This window comes from Lytechinus pictus, chromosome 18, assembly GCF_037042905.1.
Source record: "Lytechinus pictus isolate F3 Inbred chromosome 18, Lp3.0, whole genome shotgun sequence".
In the NCBI taxonomy this organism is placed as follows: Eukaryota; Metazoa; Echinodermata; class Echinoidea; order Temnopleuroida; family Toxopneustidae; genus Lytechinus; species Lytechinus pictus.
In genome coordinates, this window is record NC_087262.1 from 18,987,631 (window position 1) to 19,014,582 (window position 26,952).

The 26,952-nt window shown below is 36.3% G+C and overlaps 1 protein-coding gene across 2 annotated transcripts; it reads right to left on the bottom strand.

The window, feature by feature from the left end:
- Positions 1–5: 5 nt before the first annotated feature.
- LOC129281934 (broad substrate specificity ATP-binding cassette transporter ABCG2-like) lies at positions 6–26,180 on the bottom strand. 2 transcript variants are annotated; one of them, XM_064113605.1, is made up of 17 exons: positions 26,021–26,180; positions 22,738–22,943; positions 20,470–20,529; positions 19,271–19,385; positions 17,966–18,118; positions 14,162–14,319; positions 12,081–12,232; positions 11,416–11,511; positions 10,555–10,745; positions 9,853–9,918; positions 9,330–9,415; positions 8,366–8,455; positions 7,775–7,899; positions 6,440–6,594; positions 5,407–5,496; positions 3,882–3,949; positions 6–3,171 (listed from the first exon to the last, which is right to left on the bottom strand). In XM_064113605.1, exons 1-17 carry the CDS (start codon positions 26,039–26,041, stop codon positions 3,024–3,026), a joined length of 1,980 nt encoding a protein of 659 aa, XP_063969675.1. In that variant the 5' UTR covers positions 26,042–26,180; the 3' UTR covers positions 6–3,023. The 2 variants fall into 2 exon arrangements, with proteins under 2 accessions (XP_063969675.1, XP_054773833.2); XM_054917858.2 differs by lacking the exon at positions 26,021–26,180 and adding an exon at positions 24,653–25,029.
- Positions 26,181–26,952: the final 772 nt, after the last annotated feature.

A 26,952-nucleotide genomic window follows, 5' to 3' on the forward strand; every position in this document is an offset into this window, starting at 1 on the left:
CAATATTGCCTTTTAAAGTTTTATTATCATAAATATATCAATAAAATCAACTCTTGTATAAAGAATGTTTCATATCATTAGAACATGGCCAACTCATTTGAAAGAAAACCCTTTTCAAAGTAAGCATGGTGATTGAAAAGAGAGGTAAATGTATTATGTACAGTTAGGGACTGATCATGTATAACATTCATACTGGAATTACACAATTGCCAACAATTAATATTGCTTTCAATATCTCAATGTCCTAGATTATTCATATTTCTACATTTGATTCTAGGTAACATGCCTATACCTAATCCTAACTTGAAAACCTATTGCATAAAAACCAAACTGTAAAAAAAATAATTATGATCCAAATGAAATTGTAATTCTGCACTTAGACTGAAACCAAATCCCCAAGTGCAACCTTACTTGTAAACAAAACTGAAAACTAATTTTAAATTTTCCTTGACCTGAAGCAGAACTGAACTTAAAAAGAAATACAACTGACATCCAAAAGGCATCCAAAAACTTAACCCTAATCTACGAGATTGTAACAGTTGTCACATGATATTCAACAGATTTTGGACAATTATAAAATGGAGAAAAAAATCAGAAAATGTAACGAAGGAAAAAAAAATAAAATATGGGGAGGGGTAGCAAATAATGCCCTCTTCATAATTCTGCCATATAATATGTACTAACCCTTAATAAACCCTAATACCTAACCATAACTAGATTGGTCACATCTTACACAAAATTGACAGAAACAGCATTATGTCAGAACACACACAAATTATGGTTTTACAATCATCATGCATTTACGTTACCTAAATGAATTTGGTTTCTAGCACAACATTTTTTGGTTTATTGAAGCTCATGACTTTAAATACATACAGCCAAAATTAGTACTCAATAATAGATATTTACATGCAGTATAGTGTAATCACTTAAAACTTAAAATAAAATAAAAATATATAATTATTTGCATTTAAGTTAGAGTTAGTATCAAAATATCACCAAATATAAATAATTTAACAGATATTCTATTAGTGATTATTTCTTTTGTATTTTTTTTTAAGTATATACACAAGCAATGCCATGATTACTCTACAAATAGATAGCATAATATAACTCTGTAAGAGATCATAGAAACATTTTGTCCTTTCAACTTACCAGAAATGATGATGAATACATATAAATCAGAAACTTATCATAAAAAGGAATACACATTGTATTGCTCCTCTGGAACAAAATAACTTTATTCTTAATAAACTCCACCAAAAAATGTTTGCTGACTCATCGCTACAATATGATAATGCAAATTCCAATGACAGTACAGACCATTAAACATCAAAAAGTGATTGAGGCACATGAGCTATTGTTCAGGCTTTTGGGCACCTATGTGTGTCGTTGGCATGCAGCTTTCATGAGGTAACCAAATTGTTAAGTATTCTAACATTCAGAGAATTTCCAGAACATTTATAAAACGTTTTCACAGAAAGTTCAAGTGAAGCAAAACAGACCCCGGCCCCTCCACACAAAGGTTAGCGATTGATCACTAAATGTAATGGCCTATCAAGATCATCGTTGCATGCGCATTTTGCTCAGTAGACTGACTAGGAACCAATTACAATTGTCCTTTCAAATTAGCGTTTAATCGCTAATCTTTGTGTTATGGGGCCCTTGACCTGCTTAAACATATTAATGTTTTATAGGCTAATACTTGCAACTTCTGAAGGTTTCCATGGCAAAGAAGAATAGTGTAGTAGGTTTCACGGTACACCATGTATCTTTCTTGGGCAAGTGTTGGTCCACTTGCCACTTGCCCAAGAAAGATACATGTACCGTGAAACCTACTACACTAGGTTAATACTTGGAGTGAAAGGCTTCAGCCCGTATTCTGAACTCTGATTTAATCTAAACTCTATTCTAAAGATGTGGTTAAACTATGGATAGCCAATTGTGACAGGTATCTTTAACAGTCCAAGTTCAATTTGTCAGCTCATCTGACAACCAAATCATTGATAGGAGACTGGGAATAATGACTGAAATAGTTCTCTTTATCATTAAAACATGAGGTAAGATCCAAACAAAGATATGTCATATAATTGCAATTTTGAAATTTTTGCATTCTATAATTTTAATACAGAGTAAGACCTAGGCCTAACTGAAACCGTATGTCAGAATACAAGCAGTTGGCTTCAAGGCCGTAAATATGGATTGTCCCTTCTTTGAGTTCAAAATAGCTTAAACTACACTTCTAAAATGTGAATTTTCAATGATATATTAATAAATATATATGTATAAAGCGAATAAATCTTGAGAATAGGTCTACAGAGATATGATTTTAAAAGCTTTTTTTCAAACATCTTTACTGTTAATGTACATCATCACCCAAGCAATTTTGACCCAAAGATTAGTAGCTTCTCTTAAATGTGTCATACATATCTGTTAATGGTTGTTATTGAGATAGATGACATGAATTTGGAATGATATCGTATCTATATGCAAGGCATAAATAAGTAAGACTGGTATAAATAACTACATGTTGAAATATTTCACATTATTTTCTCTATCGCTCTAGAAAGTAGTGCCAGGCTAGCACGTGTGAGATTGTTTTCATGCTTGGTGTACAACACTCTTCATTCCTATGTGGATGACTATTAGCATGCACCTCCAGTAAGAAAATGTGTACTAGTCAAACCAGTGGTGCAATAAGCTAAAGATTTTGAGGAGGCTCGACATGGTGTATTGGGAATTTTTTTTAAAAAGCTCCAGGTGAGCGAGCAAAATGTTGACCTTTTTTAACACACAAATCTGATTTCATGATAGATTTTGACAAGATCTTCAGAAAACAATATTACATTTCACCATTTCCCATTTTTTTTTCTTGGTCATGAACCTTTTGGGAGGTCCATGGCTACAAGCCCCCTCTCGGAATGCCAGTGAGTTACATGCGTAAAGTTGTGCATAAGTGACAAGTAGCATAGACGAATCTCCACCCATGCCTGCTTGCTCACACACTTGCTATCCTCCAGTATCTATTTGACCTTGGGCATACGTCGGAGTTGAATATAAGCAATGGCGAGAAGTCCCAAGGTCATGATTCCGAGTGCCATCTCGTTCTGCCACAGACCCCAGTCGCTGTAGTCGATCCCTTGCTGCTCGAGGTAGTCCGTGCCTTGGATGCTGGAGTGCAAAACATAAATATTGGACGGAGAAATAATAAGTACTGGTGTGGCTTAGCTCTTTGAGCCATGGTCTGATCCATTTTGGTTTTAAATCGAACCAATGCAGGCATGTCAAGACTCGCTCATTTGGAACTCTTGCTCACCTCCAAATTGATCTTCTCATGCCTACTGTGTGGAAGCGCCGTGGTGTAGTGGTTCTGACTCTCACCTTGTAATCAGAGGGTTGTGTGTTCGAATCCCACCATGGCCTAGCGTCTTTTGGCAAGGCGTCAATCCACACTTAGCCACTATCACCCAGGTGCTAATTGGGTTCCGGTAGGAAACAACCGTCATTGTGGTTGGTATTGCAAGTGTGTGCCGAACATGCTGCTTGAAATGCTACGAATCCAGTAAGCGGGTAATGATAATTGTGAAGCGCTTTGAGCAGTCGTAGATTGATAAAGGGCTATGTAAATGCCAATTATTATTATTACTATTTAAAATTCAGACACAAGATTTGCAACCTGAACTATAAAATATGAAACAATGATTCTGTACACAAGAAATATACATTGATATCCGACCAATAACAAATGAAACTGAGAATAGTCAATGTTTTATAATAAATGTAATTAAAAGTTCCAAATTTGATACATTTAAATTTTTCATTTATAGAATTCGGGTCATACCAAACTTTCAAAGTTTTGCTGCAAGTTATTGCACACTTACCATCGTATGGTGACGTTTCCAACCGTTTCACAGAACTCCATACCGACCATCTCATTGATTAGTAAAGACTAGCAAAATATCAAGAGAAAGAAAATGAATGAAAAAAACTACTGATTTGGAAAAAGTGTAAATAGTAATATTAAACTATAAATAATGAATTATAAATAATTATAAATTATAAATCGAGTAAACTTCTGCAGTTGTAGATTGATGCTTTGTTGATTTTATTTGCATATAAAGCTGAAGGCTATTATTCATATTCATATTAAATAATTTGTCTTTTTGATAGCATAATCATAAAGTAGGACTCTGATAATGCTTGCTTCATCCAAAAGTCTCTATAACTCATTTCAAATTTATACGTTGAGTACTATAAAATAAAAGTACAGTGCATAGTAGTAGAATTGAAGCTGTTAAATTTCCATGCACAACATAAGTAGACATCAGAACCATGTTAGCGATTGACGAATGTGGATCGAAACATAAAACAAAATTCAATACAGTAAATGTGCAATGCCATAATATCATAAATATTTTTGTATTTTTGACCCTCGTTTTCCTCCAATCGTTCTTCACTTCAAGAACAGCTCAACTCATGATAATTTGAGAGCATTTTATATTCCAACTTTTCATATGAATCAGGAAACAGAGAAAATTCATTCTAGCAAGGTGCCACATAGAGATGTGTGTGTATTTGAGATTTGTCAGACATGTATCAATCAGATATGATTATTTACGTCTGGGACCGACCTTTAACGTCATCATCTGAAAGACGTGACCAGTGTAGAGAGGATAGGAGGTACGTCATAGAGAGGATCGGAGGACGGTACGTCATTTACAGAATCACCCTACTGTTAAAACATTGTTTTCATTAATTTTCTGCCATATATATACAGGATCTGTGAAATATTAAGTTGAAGTTACTTGAGTATGAGGTGGCTGGTCAGAGTGGAAGGGGGTGACCAAAGAAGACATGGAAGAAGCAAGCGGTGGAGGAGAGTAGGAGGGTTGGATTGAGAAGGATGGTTAAAGGGAAAGAGGGTGACCAAAGAAGATATGGAAGAAGCAAGTGGTGGAGGAGAGCAGGAGGGTTGGATTGAGGATGGTCAAAGGGAAAGAGGGGGACCAAAGAAGACATGGAAGAAGCAAGTGGTGGAGGAGAGTAGGAGGGTTGGGTTGAGGAGGATGGTCAAAGGGAAAGAGGGTGACCAAAAAAGACATGGAAGAAGCAAGTGGTGGAGGAGAGTAGGAGAGTTTGGTTGAGGGAGGAAGATGGTTAGAGGGGTAGGGGTGACTGAAGAAGACATGGAAGAAGCAAGTGGTGGAGGAGGGTTGGGTTGAGGAGGAAGATGGTCAGAGGAAGGGGGTGACCAAAGAAGACATGGAAGAAGCAAGTGATGGAGGAGAGTAGGAGGCTTGGGTTGAGGGAGGAGATGCATGGAATAGAGTGGAGGGAAGGGGTGATTTCTGTGAGTGGGAGGTGATCCAGCCAACCCTGAAGTCAAGATTAAAGCGGATTACTTACATTGAGACCAAATCTGAAGATACTAAGATATTGAAGCCATTGGAGCCAGACAGGTAAGGAGCTGATGTTCACCAAGAGTCCTCCAAACACCTAAAAAATTGAAGAATAAAAAAAGGCTGGAATATTACTGATCCTATAGCTTGGATGCTGTTTCTGTGTTCTACAGTTATACAAAGATGCACAACGTTACAAACAACAATGAACATCACAAACCACAGAAGTATAGATAGCTTCTCATTATTTAAAGGACAAGTCCACTCCAACAAAAAGTTGATTTGAATAAATAAAGAAAAATCAAACTAGCACAGTGCTGAAATTTCATCAAAATCGGATGTAAAATAAGAAAGTTATGACATTTTAAAGTTTCGCTTATTTTTCACAAAATAGTGATATGCACAACTAGCCGAGTCAGTCGATGATGTCCATCACTCACTATTTCTTTTGTTTTTTATTGTTTGAATTATACAATATTTCAGTTTTTACAGATTTGACAATAAGGACCAACTTGAGTGAAACATATAGTATTAAACAATGCTAATTCCACTTGTTCAGGGAGGAATTAATCGTTGTATCACTTGAAAATGAGGAGAAAATTAGAATATTTCATATTTCATATAATAAAATGTAAAAGAAATAGTGAGTGGATGACGTCATAGTCTCCTCATTTGCATACCAGCCAGGATGTGCATATAACTGTTTTGTGAAATTAAGCGAAACTTTAAAATGTCATAACTTTCTTATTTTACATCCGATTTTGATGAAATTTTCAGTGTTATGCTTGTTGGATTTTTCTCTTTTTATTCAAATCAACTTTTTGTTGGGGTGGACTTGTCCTTTAAAGATTGATGGAATTTGCCCCAAGTTGGGAAGGAGTTTTGAAAAGCCCTTCAGGGTCTGTCCAATATATTGCAAATTAATGACTGGAAGCTAACACGAGGACACACCAGACTGTGTCGGGGTAGGGGAGGGGGGTATGAAAAGGAAATGTTTCAAAATGTAAAAATAAAAAAGCTATATATGTAAGTCAACTTACCATCATAAGCACATAGCACATAGCGATGAGCAGAGTAGCAATACCAGCAATGCTGACACTGGAACTGATGGCAAATGCGAGGGCACTAGACACAAATGTGACGAGAAGTAGAGTCAAGAAGTAGATGAAGAACTTTGCTACCTCTGGCTGCAGACCTAGACATATGAAAGTTCAGCATGAAAAAAAATTGACATAAGTGTCTACAAAACCATTATAACTAGTAGCAATTAAGCTCCAATGGGCAAATCTATCTGCTGGCAGACTTGAAGCAATGTAATCAAGCCAAGATTTACAATGACCAAAAATATACAAGTTTTGAATCAGAGCAAATATATTTAATTAGCTATTCTTATTCTCTCGACATAAAATATAATCAAATCCTGCAATCTCTATGATAAAAATCACCATATACTACAAATGATCAGGACTGATATTTGTATATACTGCACCCAATCACCATGTAATATCTTCAAAACAATAATGAATTCAACCAATCATGATTTGATCAGCAAGATAAAATGTATTGTATCCACTTGGTCTACTAGCAGATTAAATTTTCAGATTTAACACCATCAGAGTTAAACCAACTTTGTCCACTAGCAGATGGTCTAATTGTCAGATCATCTAACACCATCATGGCTAAACCAACTTGGTCCACTAGCAAATGGTCTAATTCTAAGATCATCTAACACCATCATGGCTAAACCAACTTGGTCCACTAGCAAATGGTCTAATTCTCAGATCATCTAACACCATCATGGCTAAACCCACTTGGTCTACTAGCAAACGGTCTAGTTCTCAGATCATCTAACACCATCATGGCTAAACCCACTTGGTCTAATAGCAGATGGTCTCAATCTCAGATCGCAACACCATCATGGCTAACTGGTCTACTAGCAGATGAAATTTTCAGATCATCTAATACCATCATGGCTAAAGTCAATTGGGCTACTATCAATTTGGTCTAATAACCATTTTGTCAAACCATCACTTGGTCTAATAATACTTGTTTGTCCTGTCATTTAGTCTAATTCCCAGACAATCTAATATCCACTATAATTATTATTTTGCACTTTATCGAATCATCAAACCATATAGGCCAAGTGGTGTCGGACCAGGTGGATGTTAGATGAAATGTGTGGAGCCTAACTAGAAATTGGACGACATAGTAAATAGGCTAAATGGCAATTAGACCAAATGTTTATCGACGAACTGGGTCTGTATAAAGTAGGATAAGACTATTTGGGATGAGACCGAATGGAAAGTAGATAAAGTGGGTGTAGACAAAAGTAACAATTAACCAAAGAAATACATCTACTTGCAACTACGACTTACCAATCATCCAGTATGTGATGATAACATAAAGAACTGTGGGTACCACTCTTAGAGGAAGTAAATCACAAAAGACTTTGGCCACAAAGTACACTGAGACGCGATAGAAACCACTCGCTGATTCATGACTGCAATAGAATGAAAATGCACATAGATTTCACTAAAAGGCAGAAAGAAAATGGCTGACAAAGGCACTACATAATCTTACACAAACGGGGAAAATAGAAGGAAAATAGAAGGAAAATAAAATGAAATTTAGAGCCCCCTTATTCATGTAGGCCTTATTGACCAAGCTTGGTATCATAAGATGAATCGAGGAAGACATTGAAGAAAATTCTAGTTTCATTAAGTATAATCTTGGAGTTACATCTCCAATATTTCAACAACTATACTGCCTTTGTTCAAGGTGCACAGAATGCATTGAGAAGCCTCTTCTATTTTTCAGGAGGTCACACATAAGAATTGAAGAGTCACAATGTTGGAAAAACAACAGAACTATTATATAATCTTTAACCGGATCTATCCAGTTACAACAAATATTGTTGACAACTACAAAAAATGAGAATTTTAGCTTTTCTACATCAAGTAACTTACATAAATATAACTCTTTCTCTGATGAACAACTCCACAGCACTCAAATTACCGAATACCATCTGCATGATGAGGAAGAAGAAGGCACCGATTCTAGAACAATAAAGAAAATAAAGAGGCAAGAAAACAAATTTAAAATGTGGGGAATTTACTGAGATCTGTCAATGAAACAGACCCCTGACATATAACGAATGGTAGCGGTGGGATATTTACTGGGATATTTCCATGAAACAGACCCCTGACATATAACGAACGACAGTGGTGGGATATTTACTGAGATCTGTCCATGAAACAGACCCCTGACATATAACAGATGGCAGCGGTGGGATATATACTGAGATCTTTCCATGAAACAGACCCCTGACATATAACGAATGGCAGCGGTGGGATATTTACTGAGATCTGTCCATAAACAGACCCCTGACATATAATGAACGGCAGTGGTGGGATATTTAATGAGATCTGTCCATGAAACAGACCCCTGACATATAACGAATGGCAGCGGTGGGATATTTACTGAGATCTGTCCATGAAACAGACCCCTGACATATAACGAACGGCAGTGGTGGGATATTTAATGAGATCTGTCCATGAAACAGACCCCTGACATATAACGAACGACAGTGGTGGGATATTTACTGAGATCTGTCCATGAAACAGACCCCTGACATATAACGAACGACAGTGGTGGGATATTTACTGAGATCTGTCCATGAAACAGACCCCTGACATATAACAGATGGCAGCGGTGGGATATATACTGAGATCTTTCCATGAAACAGACCCCTGACATATAACTAGTGGCAGCGCTGGGATATATATGAGATCTTTCCATGAAACAGACACCTGACATACATGTATAACAAATGGCAGCGGTGGATATTCAATCAGATCTCTCTGTGAAACAGTCCCTTGATATATTAATCTATAATGAGTGACAGCTTTTGTATATTTATATAATATCTACCTGTTCTGGTATCCTGATGCGATAGATGTGTCGAGTTGAAAGTAGATTCCACCAATAACAAGAGAGAATAATATCACAGTCATGTTCTGAATGGATTATACAGAAAGGATATATGTTCAATAATAATTAATTTCACAACCACATCAAGGAATTGCTTAGGAAGTAAATATTTTGTCAATTCCACACTGATGATCAATTTCATTATCAGTAATTTCCCAAGAAAAGTGCCTTCCATATTATGACCAAAATCACTTATTTGTTTAAAATCTGCATAAATCAAATACCAATACGTTAATTCAAAGTGCAACGAAAACGAAATTGCTTAAAATACAGTAAACATTGTTGAAAGTACTGCAATCAACATAATCTTGTGATTTAAATAGCATAAACATGTTAAATCTAGCAAGCAGCTACTTTTAATGTTCACCCGTCAGATAAGGAACATCAAAATGACAGAGTTCCTTGTAATTTCATACAAAAATTATGAATCAATTATTTGATTGAGGTTCCTTTATCAACATACCTGGATGATGGTCAGGAATGGGTTTCTCAGGATGTTCAGTACTGCTCGGTGGGAAACATGATACAGCTATAGAGAAAAATAGTATCAATGATTAATGCATGATACAAAAAGAGAAAAATAACAACAAAGCAGTAAGGTAAAGCATGATACAAAATTTAATTCCACTGATTTTGTTTCACTGGGCCAAATTACCTTAGCTGAATATGTCTCTCTACCGAATCAATGATCCTCGGTTTGATTTTGACACATGGTAATTGGATCCTTCAACCTGTTCAATACCAACTAGATAAGGTTCTTGATTAAAATATTCTATGCCTCCTTTACAAGGAGAGACAAACCAAATGCTTGCCCAGGGCTTGTAATGCAACGCAGAAGTGTCGTGCTCGGTGGATATGTCTCCAAACTACATACAGATCACAAGGTTTGGGGTTCACCGTGGCACTAGCATCCTTTGGCAAGGCAATGATTTACATTTGCCACACTCGACCCTGGTGCGGTAACTGGGGACCAGGCAGGAATTATTCATTAAAATGCTAAAGTCACTTATTGGCAGCTAAGCTAAAACCAGGGAGAGCCAAGAAAGTCATTTCTAAACAGTCATGAGTGCTGTAGATGAAGAACTCACGGCTCACTGACAGATGATATCATCAACATATTTTTGACAGAAAAAGACCATCTCCAAATAACATCTCTGGAACTTACCTGTGAGAAGAAGGATGTTGGGTAGTCGATGGAGACGATGCTTGTGTCATCTTGATTCCTGTATTCATTGTAGATGCCTTCTGTAGCGTCTTTCATCGTCCTGTGGTAGAGGGACTTCCCATAGCATTCTGCAAGGTTGACATTGCTCTTCACTCCATCATCCAAGACGGCTTGGCCTTGCTCAACATCACCTAAGGATAGAATGACATAAACACCCTCATTAGTTAAGCCCATCCCACTTTCTCTGTAGATGTAAAGGAGGAATAGCAGTAGATTAAAGTTTATTTGGCATGAAACTCATTGAAATATAAGAAATCTAACATTATTTCCACAAAAATTCAACAGCGCCCTCTCCTAACTTGGTAAATTATACCAGAAGGTCCTGCAGTAGTGTATAACATCCAGAACCAGAAATCAGACTTGTCTCATATCTATATTATTGAAAAAGAGGGTCATGGATTTGAATCCCAGCCTGGGGTATATTTTCCTTCAGCAAGAAATTGATCCACATTGTGCTGCACTCAACCCAGGTGAAGTGAATAGGTAATGGGTAGGACTTATTCCTTGAATGTTTTAGTGCCTACATGGCAGCTCAGTTACAGCCAGGGTAATAATATGATACAGAGTATCATGCGCAGTAGAGAAAAGGAAAGAAGTAACTTTGCTATGGACCATATTATTATGTCTAACATACACATAGCCCAAAGTTCGCATATAGCCAACGGTCATATTCAATGAATAAGGGAAAATTTCCCATTTTTTTAATGAGAAAAAATGGTTCTTGAATCTTGAGATTAATCTTGAGATCTAAACAGGTTAGAATCTTAAAATGGAGCAAACTCAGTCTGTTGAAAAACTTACCCTGGCCGTCTTCTAATTCCTTCCGATCTTCTGATTGTCCAAGAATAACATCTAAGAAGAAGTCTGGTGGGTTGTTGTGTTCTTCACACTCAAAACCTGAGGATAAAATTATGAAAATCATTAATCAGATATTAACATTTCCTGTTATAAATGTCAGCTCACATATTATGAAATCCGATACTTCCTGTTCCAAATTGTTCACAACTTCTTTAATATACAAAACTTGAAAGTGAAAATATTCATAATACTGGACTTTTTTCTTTTATCTATAGCAAAGACCACATATCAGATGAGATAAGAAACTTTCTTGGTGAAACAGCTCATTCAATAATGTATGCTAAATATACCACTGCTTCTAAATATTGCAACTACTGTTATGTCATGTCGGATCTACATTTTTTTTCGTTCTGAGATGGGGGGATGGGGACAAAGAATATGTTTAATATCTGAGGCAACAATCACATGAAACCGAGTGAAATTTTCCACTTCCATATTTTTCCCTGAAACAAGGAATTCAATAACAAGAATAAATGAGCAAAGGAGAAAAATTGCAACTTATATTGCTCTCTTCCCCCTATGTGCATGCAACCTTGTTTGGTATGCATAGACAAATTTCAGAACATGGCAGTTAAAGATGGACCAAGAAAGGTATATTTGTAAATTACCGATTGAAGAGAAATATTCCAAGGCCTCTTGGGCTGGGCCATGGTAGATAGTCTTTCCCCTTCCCAATAGATGCATCTTGTCAAAGAGACGGAAGATGGAATAGCGAGGTTGATGGATTGAGAAGATGATAGTGCGCCCTCTCTTGGATAGACTACAATGGAAGACAGATATTAGAAGGTAAGTGCAATTATTATTATAAAAATGTAGATGGCTTATCACTTGTCAAAAGTTGCATGTCTAATAACACATCTTACATACATGTATAAGGCAAACTTGATAAGTTAATTAAGTATCTGGTCACATCAAAATATAATGTGCTCTTTAATCCAGTTAAGTGTACTGTGATGCATGTCTCTTTTATGAAAGAATAGGAAAAATTACTCATCTTTGTTGAAGGTAATGATCAGATGAAAATTGTTCCAGAAGTGAAGGTTCTGGGTCTCATATTACAGAATAATTTGAAATGTATGCATTTATTCAAATAAATACTATTGAATTGAATAGTCAGATCTAAATCTTTGTGAAACACCCCCTGAATTTGTTGACAAAGAATTTGATTATTTGTCATAATTGCCATAAATTTCTCAGCTTCATGGTTATACTTTATAACACAAAAAGCCAACATTATAATTTGTGCAATGGTGCACAAGTTTGTGTTTAGTGAAAGAGAGAAATATTCTTGGCTGCACCTCATTGAATAGATCAATTACTCTTTAATACCTCATATAAAACTCATGTCCACTCTTGAATTATTCTCTTACATCAGAGAAAGTTGACACAATCTTGGCAAATAAGAATGTTTATTTTGAACAAATAATTCAAAGTCGATTTTATAATCTGTCAATATTTGATAAGGTTTACATTCAGTTCAACTTTGTTCATACACAAGGGGAAAAATTGGGGTATTTCATCTAGCACAAGAACATAACAGGTCTAAAATTATTAATAAAGTGGTGGGTAACTTGGATTGAATTGAATTTAAATTTATTTGTTCCACTTTTTATCAAACAACATGTATAAGTACATAAGAAATCATATAATAAAACAAAGTGTTTCAAGAAAAAAATCAATTATCTGATATGAAATAGAGAATGCGAAAAGTGAGAAGCCTTTAAAAAGCAAAAAAAAAAAAAAAGAGAAGAAAAGAAAATTATGTTCCCATTAGGAGAAACATAAGTGATTATATAATAGGCGATATGATGTGAAACTTACTGAAACACCAGAGGCTTCTGTATCATAAAACTTATTATCCGTAACCAATGCAAAATGTCTATGACAAACTAGCTATCAGTGAGTCAAATGTCATAACCTAGGGGGCCAATTATAAGTTATTTTCAAAACATGTTTCATGAAAAGATCTTGAGGTGACAGGTTACTAGCAATACAATGGAGTAGGTGCCTCAGTGATCCCTTTGTTATGACAACACAGTGGATCGAGGTACATGTACATTAACGGAGAGTGGGAAACATTAGTACTGATTGAAGTGTGAGAGGCCTCTAAGATGTGTGACTCAATATATATTCATATTGGGTTTCATCATAATGGAAAAGCAAACATAGTAGTAGTAGTAGTAGTAGTAGTAGTAGGAGGAGGAGTAGTAATAGTAGTAGAGTAGTAGTAGTAGAGTAGTAGTAGTGGTAGTAGTAGTAGTAGTAGTAGTAGTAGTAGTAGTAGTAGTAGTAGTAGTAGTAGTAGTAGTAGTAGTGGTAGTAGTAGTAGTAGTAGTAGTAGTAGTAGTAGTAATAGGAGTAGTAATAGGAGTAGTAATAGGAGTAGTAAGAGAAGTAGTAGTAGTAATAGTAGTAAGAGTAGTAGTAGTAAGAGTAGTAAGAGTAGTAGGAGTAGTAAGAGTAGTAGTAGTAGTAGTAGTAGTAGTAGTAGTAGTAGTAGTAGTAGTAGTAGTAGTAGTAGTAGTAGTAGTAGTAGTAGTAGTAGTAGCAGTAGTAGTAGTAGTAGTAGTAGTAGTAGTAGTAGTAGTAGTAGTAGGAAGGGTCTCTCTTCAGAAAATGGATCAAGGAAAAAAAGAAAGTTTGCAAAAGTTTGAAATAAAAAACAAAAAAAAATCTTAATTCATTTTACCTGGCTAACAGATGCATTACAGCGTTAGCGGTGCTTGCATCGAGCCCTGTGGTTGGTTCATCTAAGAAGAGAACACTTGGTTTGGTGATGAGTTCCATTCCAACATTAGTTCTCTTTCTCTCTCCTCCTGATACACCCCTGATAAACTCTGTTCCAACCTAGTCCATACATAAGAGGGAAGGAAATTATGAAAATATGTCAGATTATGCTATTAAAGGTAAATTCCAGTTCTGGTAACGATCTCAAAATGACTTTTTACAAAATCTAATATAATGACCACCCAAGTGTCTGTTTGTATGAATAAAAAATATGTGCCAAAGGATTCTGGAAGAAATTGTGTATGCTGAGAAATAAGCAAAATAAGCACGGATTCTGTCACTTCCGTCGGGTCTTTATTCCTGCAACAATAATACACTGTCCCACGTGTGCCTATCTGTGTTGGCGATCTTCAGTGTGATCGCATTTCAGCTTAGATTTTATGATTTCACAAAGTTCAATTTATGTAACTGTACCAGATCTAGATCCACGATGATATAGTCATACTTAACCTTGGTTTTACAGACTTTCTCACGAAATTAGTGTTTTACTGCAAATACTGTAATTTAGCTTTAACAAGGCCTGAGAATCAGAGGTGATGATTTCTGTTTCACTACTACACTCTCAATTTTTTTCAAACCAAAATATTAACCGACCAATTGTTGGTTAAAAAATCCCAATTCACTTTGTATGCAATTTTGTTTTGGTGGGTTCATATTTGAACTTACATATTGGTTTTTTAAAATCTGAGGGCATGGGTAATGAGACTAAACCTTGATGGGTGATTATAATCATCCCCACAAAAACATCACATTGTTTAATTTTTTTCTAGTTACTTTATAACATAAAGATATAGATATTGGCCTGTATTCTGAAGTAAGGTTTAACTCAGACCATGGCCTAAAATTATGGAAAGCCAAGAATTTCAGAATTGCATTTATTTATTTCATCTTTACTTGACTCCTTCCTCAAGTTGTATTGATGAATAGAGCTGTTTGATCAGTAATCATGGGGGGTTGCAAGAAAGTATTTGCGATCAATTGCAAATATTCTGTTGCAATTTTACAACTGATAGCTCAGCATTAGCTGTAGCTAATCAGATTAAACTTCTTGTTTCAAGGAGCAGATTAGCAATCAATCACTAATTTGCAATTAACTGCAAGACATATGATTGATTTATGGACCGAAAATAGACTTGCAATTGATCGCAAGTTTCTTGCAACACCCCATAAGTCATTTATGTATGATTCGGGTGTCAAATGAGCCGACAAATTTAACTTGTACTGTAATACCATGGTCACATTTGCTCTACGGCGGCCGTACGGCGAGTTGAAAACAGCCGTTTTAACATTTTTCGTACCAACTACATATAGGTGGTTTGAATTAAAATTAATAAGACGGCTGTTTTTGACTCGCCGTACGGCCGCCGTAGAGCAAATGTGACCAAGGTATTAGAGATACCTGTCACAATTGGCTATCCATAGTTAAACCACAACTAAAACCAGAATTTGAAATAAACCCAAGTTCAGAATACAGGCCAGAGAATGTAAGATGGAAGTGAATTATGGTCCAAGACTTTGCTAATCAGTCATCAAAATCAAATCTAAAGAGTTAAATCTCAATCTTACATGGGTATTTTGATTTTTTAAATGAGGGGCAAAATAATTTGTCTACCAACTCCACCCCCCCCCCTGCATTAATTAGAAGACTGACTTGAACAGTGTCAAAAATCTGTCATCCTTTTCTGATATTTTCTCGTTAAACACGATCAAAATATATATACCAAGACAAATTGCCCTCATGAATATATGAACTTAGGGGGCTGTATTTCTCAAATTACTTAGAAAGATGCTGTGAATTGTCCAAGAACACCTTTGTCTTTACTGAGGCTGTTCACACCGCAAGGGGGGACCGTGGGCGGACCGTGGATCGCGCTATCGTAGCGCGATCCACGGTCCGCCCATTGGCATTCGCCGGATTCACACCGCAGTGAGATAGCGCGGTCTATCATAGCACCCCCTTTTTTGAGAGGTCCTGTTGCCATGACGCGTGACGTCATGAGATCAGAGCGGTCAAAGATTTCGCGCGCTATTACGAACCCGTACTAGTTAGTTGAGAGCTCGATATCGCTGTGCCTATTATGCTAGCCGGCCTACGTTTATTTCATGGCGTTGTAGAACGATGACTTCCGGCGTGCTATCGTAGCTCGGGTTCACACCGGCAGAGATAGCGCGATCTAGCGCGCGCTAGACCGCGCTATCTCTCGTGGACCACCCCCAAGAGGTGCTCCAGTGGCACGCCGTTTTGGCTCGCCGTGGCTCGCTGTTGGGCGGACCGAAACGACGTTGTACCTTCCACACCGCAGAGATAGCGCGATCTAGCGCGCGCTAGATCGCGCTATCTCTGCCGGTCTGAACAGGCTCACTGTGATAAAGAAATACTATGTAAGATCGATCAGCTGGGTCCCATAACACAAAGGTTAGCAATTAATCGTATGCTTGATTTTCACTATAAATTGTACATTGTAGTCAATGCAATCAATCGTAAAAATATTGTTCTACAATGATTGCTAAGCTTTGTGTTACGTGCCCCTGGTGTGATTATATCACAAATTACACAAGTTATAGTGGTCTCATAAATTGTGTAACCTGGAATATCTGCAAGGATCTTCAGGTCATGAAGGTAAAATTTACTTAAGTGTTTGAACAACAAAGTTTATGACTAGTTCGTGCCTTCAGTTAAACCATTCTTGACTCAGAGCAGTGTGATGTACTTTATATCCAAAGCAAATATGAGGCAAATCATTTTTTGACATGAATTGTGACATCATACGGACAATATTGAATACTTCAAATGAAGTCATAAATCCATAATGACCATATACTACTTTTTTTGTTTATATACTGAAACATATTACATCAGGAGGACAAGATAAAAGAAGATTAACCCTAACCAGGCTAGGATTTTGGGGTGTTAGAAAACCAGGGGAGGGTTTAATCAACACCCCTTGAGATCTCGGCTGCCAATCGCGCGAGAGCTGTGAAAATTGGCATGATAATATATGTAATCTACAAGGCTGTATGGTTATTTTTTCCCCCCAAAATAGATTTTATTATATCAATTAATTATGTTAATTTATTCAGAACTCATACTTTTGCTCTAATTCACTGAAAACACTCCTAGAATGAGAATTTTTGGTGATAATATTCTTTATACCATTGCTAACAATTATAAATGAAAAAAAAATCCTGGCTCGAAAACAAATTTAATATGTGTTGTATTGTTTTATGAATTTCTCATATATTTTTTTGTTTTTTGACCATTTCTTTTTCTCTGTTTTTTTTGGTCAAATTTATAGCAGAATCTTTTTGAAGCATAATTATGCTAAAATCAATTAATTTCAGCTGATGAAAATAAAAATAACGATGGATATTGTATATTTACACTACCTAAAACATATTGATGCTTTACTTTTTATCTCTTCTATGTCCTTGTTTTTCTTCTGTTTTATCCATTTTTCTCTCTTTTCTAAATGTTTTAATAATTGGGGGGAAATCATAGTATGGGGGGGGGGGGGTATCATCCCTATCCCCTGTAGTTCCTCAAAACTGACTTGAAACCAAACCAATTAGACAGTGTTTTGGCAGATAGTTTTAAAAGCTTCAAAGGCTTTCAAAAAACAAAAATGAACTTTGAAAGCATAAAACTGGACGATATTATCATCATTTTAAAGAAACTGTACTACAACTGAATTTAAATATATTTTACCTTACTATCCCCAACATGAGAAAGGCCCAACTCAGCTAGGATATCATCCACTCTGTCGTCCCTCTCCTTCTTACCGACCGTCTTTGGAAGACGAAGAGCTGCAGAGAATTGAAGATTCTCTCGGATGGTAAGTGTTCCCATGACGACGTCATCCTAGGATAAACAATATGAAGCATGAAAATGATACACTTAGGTGCCTGCAAAGCACTTAAAAATTATTTTATCAGAAGTCTCTTTGTGATCTACAATATGGCATGATAATGAGATAACAGACAATAACTTGAAATGTTAATATTATGTCATATTTGCATATTACAACATGATTTTTGAAACCTATATGCCTTTTACATTCAAGGGCTCTTGGTAATATCAGCCTAAATTTTGTTGCATGTATGCAAAATATTGGAGCTATATGGTGCATTTATGATAAACACCCTACTACCAGGTACCCACTTTCTACACCCTGGTAGAGAGTGGCAGAAAGAAATCAATGCTTTCCAAGAACACCTTATTCCCACAACAGAATTCTAACCCTATGACCTCATGGTACAAAGTCATGAAACTAAGTAGGTAATTCTTGTAACCATTCTCCTCGCATTATACATGCAATTATGCACTTCAAGATATTATAGAACATTATGAAACTAATAACTTGATGATGTTTTATCAGACAAAGTCTATTTTATTCTCAATTCAATTCATTTCAACATTTATTAAAAACATGAGTCGCAGCCAACTGGCTGAATAGGTCATGTATACTTTAAATTTAAATCCATAATTTATTGTTCGAAATAGACATGAAATGAAATACTCAGAAAATTTGCTTTGCCCAATTGATCGTGGGCCCGGCAGCCGCTGTGCAGCGCCAGATCGACGAGGCTCTATCCCTTTAATCGTTGAACGCCAAACAGGGTAGCAGCAACTCCCATCTTTTAACGTCTTTTGGTCTGACGCGGCCGGGGTTTGAACTCCCGACCACCCGGTTGTGAGACGAACGCTCTACCAAGTACATACAAATGATTTAAATACTCATTACATATTCAAAACATTAAAAAGCAGTAACCTTTGTAAAAACTGAAATTTTGACAGTTACTATTGTAAGAGTCAGAGAACTGGGTACATGTTTCATGAAAGTTGTCAACACCGACTAAATTAACAGCTCTGACAATTTCAGTAACATCCTCAGTTTTGATTGGCTGAGAAGCACTGGTATCTGACTGTAACTATGGTAACTTTTTGGCTGAAAATCAAACCGAGAATGATTTTTAGAGTTGTGTCTCATGCAACCAGCCCCTGCTCTCTTACCTGAACCACATATCCCGAGACGCATTTGAAGTTCTTAGGTTGTGTGGCGCCATCTATGAGTACTTGACCGGACAGTCCATCCGGGTCCTTCCGAGCAGCTAACACATCCAATAATCTGCAAGAAGGGGCGATACCAATCATATGACATAAACATTCATCTGAACATTCATATCAAATAGCGGCCCTTTCTTTATTGTACAGTCGGAACTAAAACACATGTGCTATAGTTACACCAGGTCAAAAAGGAAAAATGGCAAGGATAATTCACCCCCAAAATGATCAAAATAGCCCTCAGGACTTGCAAATAAGCCACCCACACCTTGAATTACTGAGCTTCAAACATGTATACATGTAGGGAAAATAGCTCTCATTCAGAAAATAGGCTAGGTATACATAATATTTTCCATGGCTTATTTAGTTCAGACCAGCATTACTGCCTCCCTAAAGAAAAATGTTGATTTTAATCAATATATAGAGAAAAATCAAGCAAGTATTACGGTGAAAATCTCATCAAAATCAGATGCAAAATATGAAAGTTATGACATTTTAAAGTTTTGCTTATTTTCACATATGTACAACTCAGTGACATGTCAACGAATGAGTCAATGATGTCCCTCGCTTGCTATACCTTTTGTTTTTTATTGTTTGAATTATACTTACAATATTTCAATTTTTACAGAATGGACAATAAAGATCAACTTGGCTGAACAATAAAATGTCAAAACAATGGTAATTCCATGTGTTCAGGGAGGAATAACTTTGTTTCATAGGACAATAAGGAGCAATTTAGAATATTTCATATTCAATATAATAAATTACAAAAGAAACAGTGAGTGAGTGACATCATCACTCCCTCATTTTCATATAGACCGGGATGTGCATTGAACTGTTTTGTGAAATTAAGCGAAACTTAGAAATGTCATAACTTTCTTAATTCACATCCAACTTTGATGAAATTTTCAGTGTTGTGCTTTTTGAATTTTTCTCTTTTTATTCAAATCAACTTTTCGTTGGGGCAGACTTGTCCTTTAACGACACAAATCTAAATCAATCACAATTTTAGTTTTCTTTGAATCTATCACTACCATTTGTAAGATGGGATCCAGTTCTTCCCTTCAGTGGTATTAACACTACTATTTGACTTTTTCATGTGTTCAATTCATCATGAAGAAAACGATGGATAGATTCTTGAAACTTACGATGTTTTGCCACTACCGGTAGGGCCAAGAATGGCATTCATACCAGGCTTGAATAATCCACTGCAAATAGAAAAAGAAAAATAGTACTTGATAAGAAAATATGGTATTTCTAGTTAAAAGGTCGTCTCCACAATTTGCTATAGGGGGATACTCAGATTAAGAAGAGGGGGGGGGGGGGGTGATGATAACAAGTTGGCCACATGATTTATGAAAGTTTTGTTACATTGATAATTTTTTAATGTATGAAAACATGTCTTATGCAGAAAGTTCACTGTGATAAACCAAAACCCTTGGATCCAAATTAAATGTGTCTCCCAGATGTGTCTCTGCAAAATATATAATGGAATATCAAGGGTGCATGTGTATGGACACCAGGTAATTATGGACAGTTAAAATAGAAATAGTCTGATCATCTACAATGTGCTTGGATAGTTCTCCATTAAGCATAAAGTTTTGTTTATTTTGTTTAACTTTTTAGTGAATGAATATATGAAGTCTCATAAGGTATGTCTTACAGAATGCTTATTGTAGGCTAATATAATCAAACCATTTTTTTTTTCAAATAGTAGACTTGCATAAATAAAGGGCAGGTAGATCAGATATGATTAAAATTAAACTATCACTGATAATGTGGTTGTGATTTTAACAAAGTAAAGCATATACTGGACTCAACATATCCAGTAGAAAACACACACAAAAATGACAAATGCAAGATGGGTCAGTACAATATTGGCAAATATGACGATAGGAATAGACTAGAGTTATGATCCCAGGTTATGATTCCCTTCATCACATCCCTATACCTAATGTTGTGTGTGTGGGCAAACTATTGTCCTTTGTTGATGATGCAAATATATGGGTCAGAGTACGAATGAATATAATAGAGCATTTTGCACTGCATGTTATAAAACGGGACTTGCATGTGGTTACAAAACAGTTAGTTCAATGTCAAAACCAAGTACATGTGTACCGAGGAAGTTCAGCAACTCTCTTTTCAATGATTCGTTCCCATGGGTAAATTTATTCCAGGTGTCTCTTAAAGAGAAATTCCAGTATTTGCAGTAAACACTGATTTCATGAGAAAGTCTGTAAAACAAGGCTTAATTGTCAGTATATCATCGAGGATCTAGATCTGGTACAGTTACATAAACTGAACTTTGTGAAATCTTGAAATCTACGCTGAAAAATGTTCACACTGAAGATCACCAACACAGATAGGCACACGTGGGACAGTGTATTATTATTGCTAAAATAAAGACCCGACGGAAGTGACCGAATCCGCGCTTATTTTGCTTATTTCTCAGCAATTACACAATTTCTTCCAGAATCCTTTGGCACATATTTTTTATTCATACAAACAGACACTTAGGTGGTCATTATATCAGATTCTGTAAAAAGTCATTTTTAGATCGTTACCAAAACTGGAATTTATCTTTAAAGGGGAAGTTAACCCTGATGATAAATTTGCTTTAATAAAAGCAGACAAAATAGAGATTAATATTGATGAAAGTTTGATGAAAGAGAATATGAATTTCTAAAGTTTTGATATTGTGATGTCAAAGACAGGCAGCTTACCCATATATAATGTGTGACATAAATTTCCGAAGATGTGATTTTCAAAACAAAAAAAAGATTTATATCATCAGATACCTCATTCCAAACCCCCTACAATTAGAAAAATATTTGTATTCTTTTATTCCATTTTCAATTTGTTATTGCTGGATAAACCATTCATCGAATTGAATTGAATTTGAATTTAATCTATGTAATTTGTATTACATAGATATATGGGGAGCTGCCTGCATATGATGTCACAAACATCATCAAACATACAAAAATATTTTTCTTTGTTTATTCTGCTTTTATTAAAACCAACTTGAGGCACAGTGAACTTCCCCTTCAAATCATGGAAAAAAAACATTGAAGAGCAATCATACCATATTCAGAGAGCCTGTGGGGTGCTTCAAACAAACAATGTTATTAGCTCTTTTTACAACACTTTATCAACCAACCTGTTTGCATGAACTAACTATTTATTTACGACTCTAACTAAGAACTAAAAAAAAAAACAATGTCATACAATATTTTGAAGTTCTGCATCATTTTCAAAAGTATTCTTTTTTATATCATTTGCCGAATAGAATAACAATAATAAAAACAAAATATCGATGATAATAGCAATAAAAATAATATTAGTAGCAGTAACAACAACAATAATAATAATAATAATAATAATGAAAATAATAATAGCAGATGAATATCACTTACTTGACATTTGTAAGGATGGTCTTCGTCACTTTCTTGCGATTCTCTTTAGTCTTGACTGTGTAGGTGATATCGTGAAAGGATACGACCGATCCATCGATGGAAGTACTCCTTGCGAACGATGGATAGACTTTGGTCTGACTAGAGTGACCATTCTTGACACTGCCGTATCCAAGATTGGACTTCTCCGAGTTAGGAAGAACTGGGTCCTGAAAAACATCAAGGTTTATTTTGATTGCAGAGTGTAATAAAATAGCTTCATAATAAATAACGTCAGAAGCAAAAACAATAGCTTAGCAACAATGAATATAGAAAGTAAGGGGGAAACAAGTAGAATCATGTTGAATTCAAATTTTTAAACTTTTCTTTAAGACCATCTTTAGAAAATCATTTGTAAAATGAAACAATTAATATTATATATATTATTTGTTTAAATAGTTTCCTGATAGTGATATTCATGCATTGTTAATTACTGAAATGTAATGTCATTGTTAACCCATTGACTACTGAAATCTGTTAGTCCCATACTCTTTTTATAGGGATCACCAGGTTCTAGTAGCCAATGGGTTAACTAATATCCATTCGAAAATCTACACAGAGAAATTGATGTGAAAAATACAGAAATATCATCAGCTGCCCGAAGAAATCTCGATCAAATGAAAAATTGCAACCAAATGAGAAGACACAAGATAATATTTATCTTAAAAAAACAGACTTAATGTTTCCAAATAGATCTTTTTGATGTTCTTTTGACATTATATTTTGCATGTGTATCTATATGAATGGAATGATTACAAAGTCACCTCAGGACTGCTTGTTATTGTCAGCTGCTGTGACAGCACAATAGTTTCAACCATGATATATGATCATTTATAGGGCCTAAATCACAAAACCGGAAATGGGAAAGTGAAAGTTATTGAGAGTTACCCCCCCAAAAAAAGAAGAAAAAAAGAAAATTATCTCTCTTGAATAGCAACTACACTAGCCAAGTAAGCATAACATTTGTTCAGAATGCAATCATTGTCGGTCAGGATTGATCTATCTAGGGAACCATTTCCTTCCTCATCAAAATTACAACAGTAGAACAACCATTACCACCATCACAACATCAACAATGAGAAATCATGAATTCATGATAAAATGAACCATAAAACAACATACAACTAAAAACAACAAGAGTGAAAATAATAATTAAATAATAATGAATAAGAAGACATGGTGATGGGGGGGGGGTGGGGGACACATAGATAATGACCCCCTTCTGAAAAAAAAATATACTAATAATCAATGAATTCTACTAAATGATTGATGATGGGATAAATAGGAGGATGATGATGTAGAGAAGAAGGGGGAAGAAAGGTGGAGGAGGAAGAGGAGAAGGGGGAAGAAAGGAGGAGGAAGAGGAAGAGGAGAAGGGGGAAGAAAGGAGGGGGAGGAGGAAGAGGAGAAGGGGGAAGAAAGGAGGAGGAAGAGGAGAAGGGGGAAGAAAGGAGGAGGGGGAGGAGGAAGAGGAGAAGGGGGAAGAAAGGAGATGGAGAAGAAGAAAGGAGGATGAGATTGGGGAGGAGGAAGGAGGAGAAGAGGAAGAAAGAAGGAGCAGGGGAGGAGGTTTTTTTTTCAATCTTTATAATATCATGAATGAAAGGGAAAAAGGCCCATGCATGGTGAAGAAATGAGCATGTCAACAACGGCGATCGATCGGTGGAAATAAAATATGCAAGTTGGTTTAGATTGGTTGAAGCTCGGACACTCTCTCTCAGGCAATCGGCAAGCAAGATAAGGTTCCGCGATGCCTGCCACACCAGCACGCGCATCTGAAAAGGTGATCCTATATGTAATGCCCATGATCCGACCAGGACCAGGGACCATGAAAAAGGCCCAAAAGGCCTTAAAACTAAGAGTAAAATCACGTTCTTACCGTCTCCGACATTTTCACTTGTTCTTCTACAAAATCTGAATGGCCAATATCCCTCTCTATGATGATATATTCCGATTTATTTTATCACATACGATCGAACGAAGGAGAACTCATCAGACCTCATTTTCGGTATCACAGCCAATCGATCGATCACGGTCATGGTTACATGGTTCGGTCGGATCATCATGTGTAATTTCTTTCAGTTCGAGTACGGTATGTTGAACAAATATCAAAAAGATTATTGATTCCATTCACAATATAACTCCCAACCCTGGCTTGCCTTTAATATAAGCGTCGCCGATTTGTTCCCGATATTTTCTTGCAGCACACTGCACCCCACAAGAGAGATTTATCCTTCCAATTATCGATGTACCCCCTCCTCTTTTGCCCGGTGTAACACACCACACCATAGTTTAGTATCAATTTCCTTTTCCTGTTACACAGCAAAAACTGTGGTGTTAACCGATGTACATAGAGGACCACACCAGTTATTTCACACCGGTGTTGAATTGGTGGTGTTAATTTTACACCTATAGGTGTCATTACAACACCTTTGGTTGCTACATTTATACGCTTTGGTGTTATTTTTAATCTCTAGGGTGTAATTTTAACACCTCGGGGTGTGGTCCTCTATAAACACCAACTGGTGTCAGTTTTAACACCGCAGTTTTTACAGTGTCAGTGTATTATCATAATAATTAAACTTCCACGCACAGGCCAATTGGGCCTATTTATCGGATCATGGGTGGGAGGTGAAATATGGGTAAAAATAAAAGAAATCACTAACATGAAATTACCCTTCAAACATTTTAAGTGGGTAGAAATTATTCACCTGCACCTCCGTCTAAATGCTCTCTGATGTGTTTTTCGTTATCACTGATTTTACATGAATTTTTTTCTCAGGAAACGATATGGAAGTACTAGGATTTCCCTTTTCCCTGATGCATCCAAATACATCGGGCAAACCATTTAAACAGAATTCAGAAAGCTATATGTTATGCGAAGATTGTCTGAACATTTTGTCTCATCGCCACGTTTGGAAAGTGGTTATAACTCAAAAGGGAGAAAAATCAAAAGCCAATCATTCTTTTTTTTATTGACAGGCCCTTTTAAGATTGTAAAATATACCATCGAAGCTGAGGGCATATAAAGTTCGAATCTTTCACAAATTATTATTTTCATTAATTAATGATACTTACTGATTTTATCTCATTTTGAAATGATGAATTTCACTTGACCTAACATTAACCTGACTGTGAAACAGTCTTTTGGCATATCTTGACCAGCAAACATGATAACAACTTGGACCAAAATAAATAAACTCATGAGTTGGACCTTACCGAAAGTATTAATAAATTGGATTCTTACCCTCTCCGACCATGCCAACATTTTCACCAGCTCTTCTATGAAATCAGAATAAAATAAATAACTCTCGCTGATGAAAATAATATTCCAATTCTATTTAATATCGACAAAACGAACGAGAAACATCGGAGAGAATCGTTTGTTTAGACTCAACACACTCTCTTCCTCGTAAATAAGGAGGCCTATATATATCATGTATATTGGAACATAAAAAATCGATTTCCCGACGCGACATAAAAATTATTACTGAACCTGTTTCATAAACGATTAGTACATGTAACTATACCAGGGGCGTCAACCGGTTCTGAAAGTGGGAGGGGGCATTGGCGAAGGGGAGAGGTGGTGGTTCCCCTCCATTAGGGAGCATGACCGACATCATGCAGAATTATTTTTCCTGGGGGGGGGGGGGCAAAACGCATAAAAATAACTTCGAAGAAACTGACCGAGCTTGTCATGTGGGCGATTTGGAAAATAAGTTCATGCCAATGTCGCTATGATACGGAACGTTTGGAAGGGGGGCTGAGCCGAAAGTGGGGGGGGGGGGGCTCACTATGCAAAAAACATCACTATCTGATGGCTATATTTACGTTTTTAAACACTGTTTCCGAAGGGGGGCTGAACCACCGCAGACTCCTCTTGCCATATAAAAAAAATACGCTTCCGAAAGGAGCTCGGAAAATCCAGGCCTTTAACGCTAGCTGGCGCCACATCAGTTGAAAGCATGATCACTGTTGATCACTCTCGAAGGGGCGGCGGGGCGAAGTTGAAAGTGGGGGGAGGGGGGGGGGGGGCACAGGGAAAGGGTCACCTAAGGGCCCTTAAAACAAAGAAAAATGACTTGTCTACCCCACTCAGATGACTCATGAAACTTAAAGTACGTAAGATTATTCTTACAAGATTTTTTCCTTCATAAGTAGTAACATATAAAAATAAGA

Coding starts and splice junctions, on each gene's coding strand:
- LOC129281934 (XM_064113605.1), bottom strand. CDS start 26,041: ATGTTGGCATGGTCGGAGAGG. Junction 11,512..12,080: donor GGAATATTTCTCTTCAATCG/GTAATTTACAAA, acceptor TTTTATCCTCAG/GTTTTGAGTGTGAAGAACAC. Junction 3,172..3,881: donor GGAAACGTCACCATACGATG/GTAAGTGTGCAA, acceptor TTTGCACTCCAG/CATCCAAGGCACGGACTACC.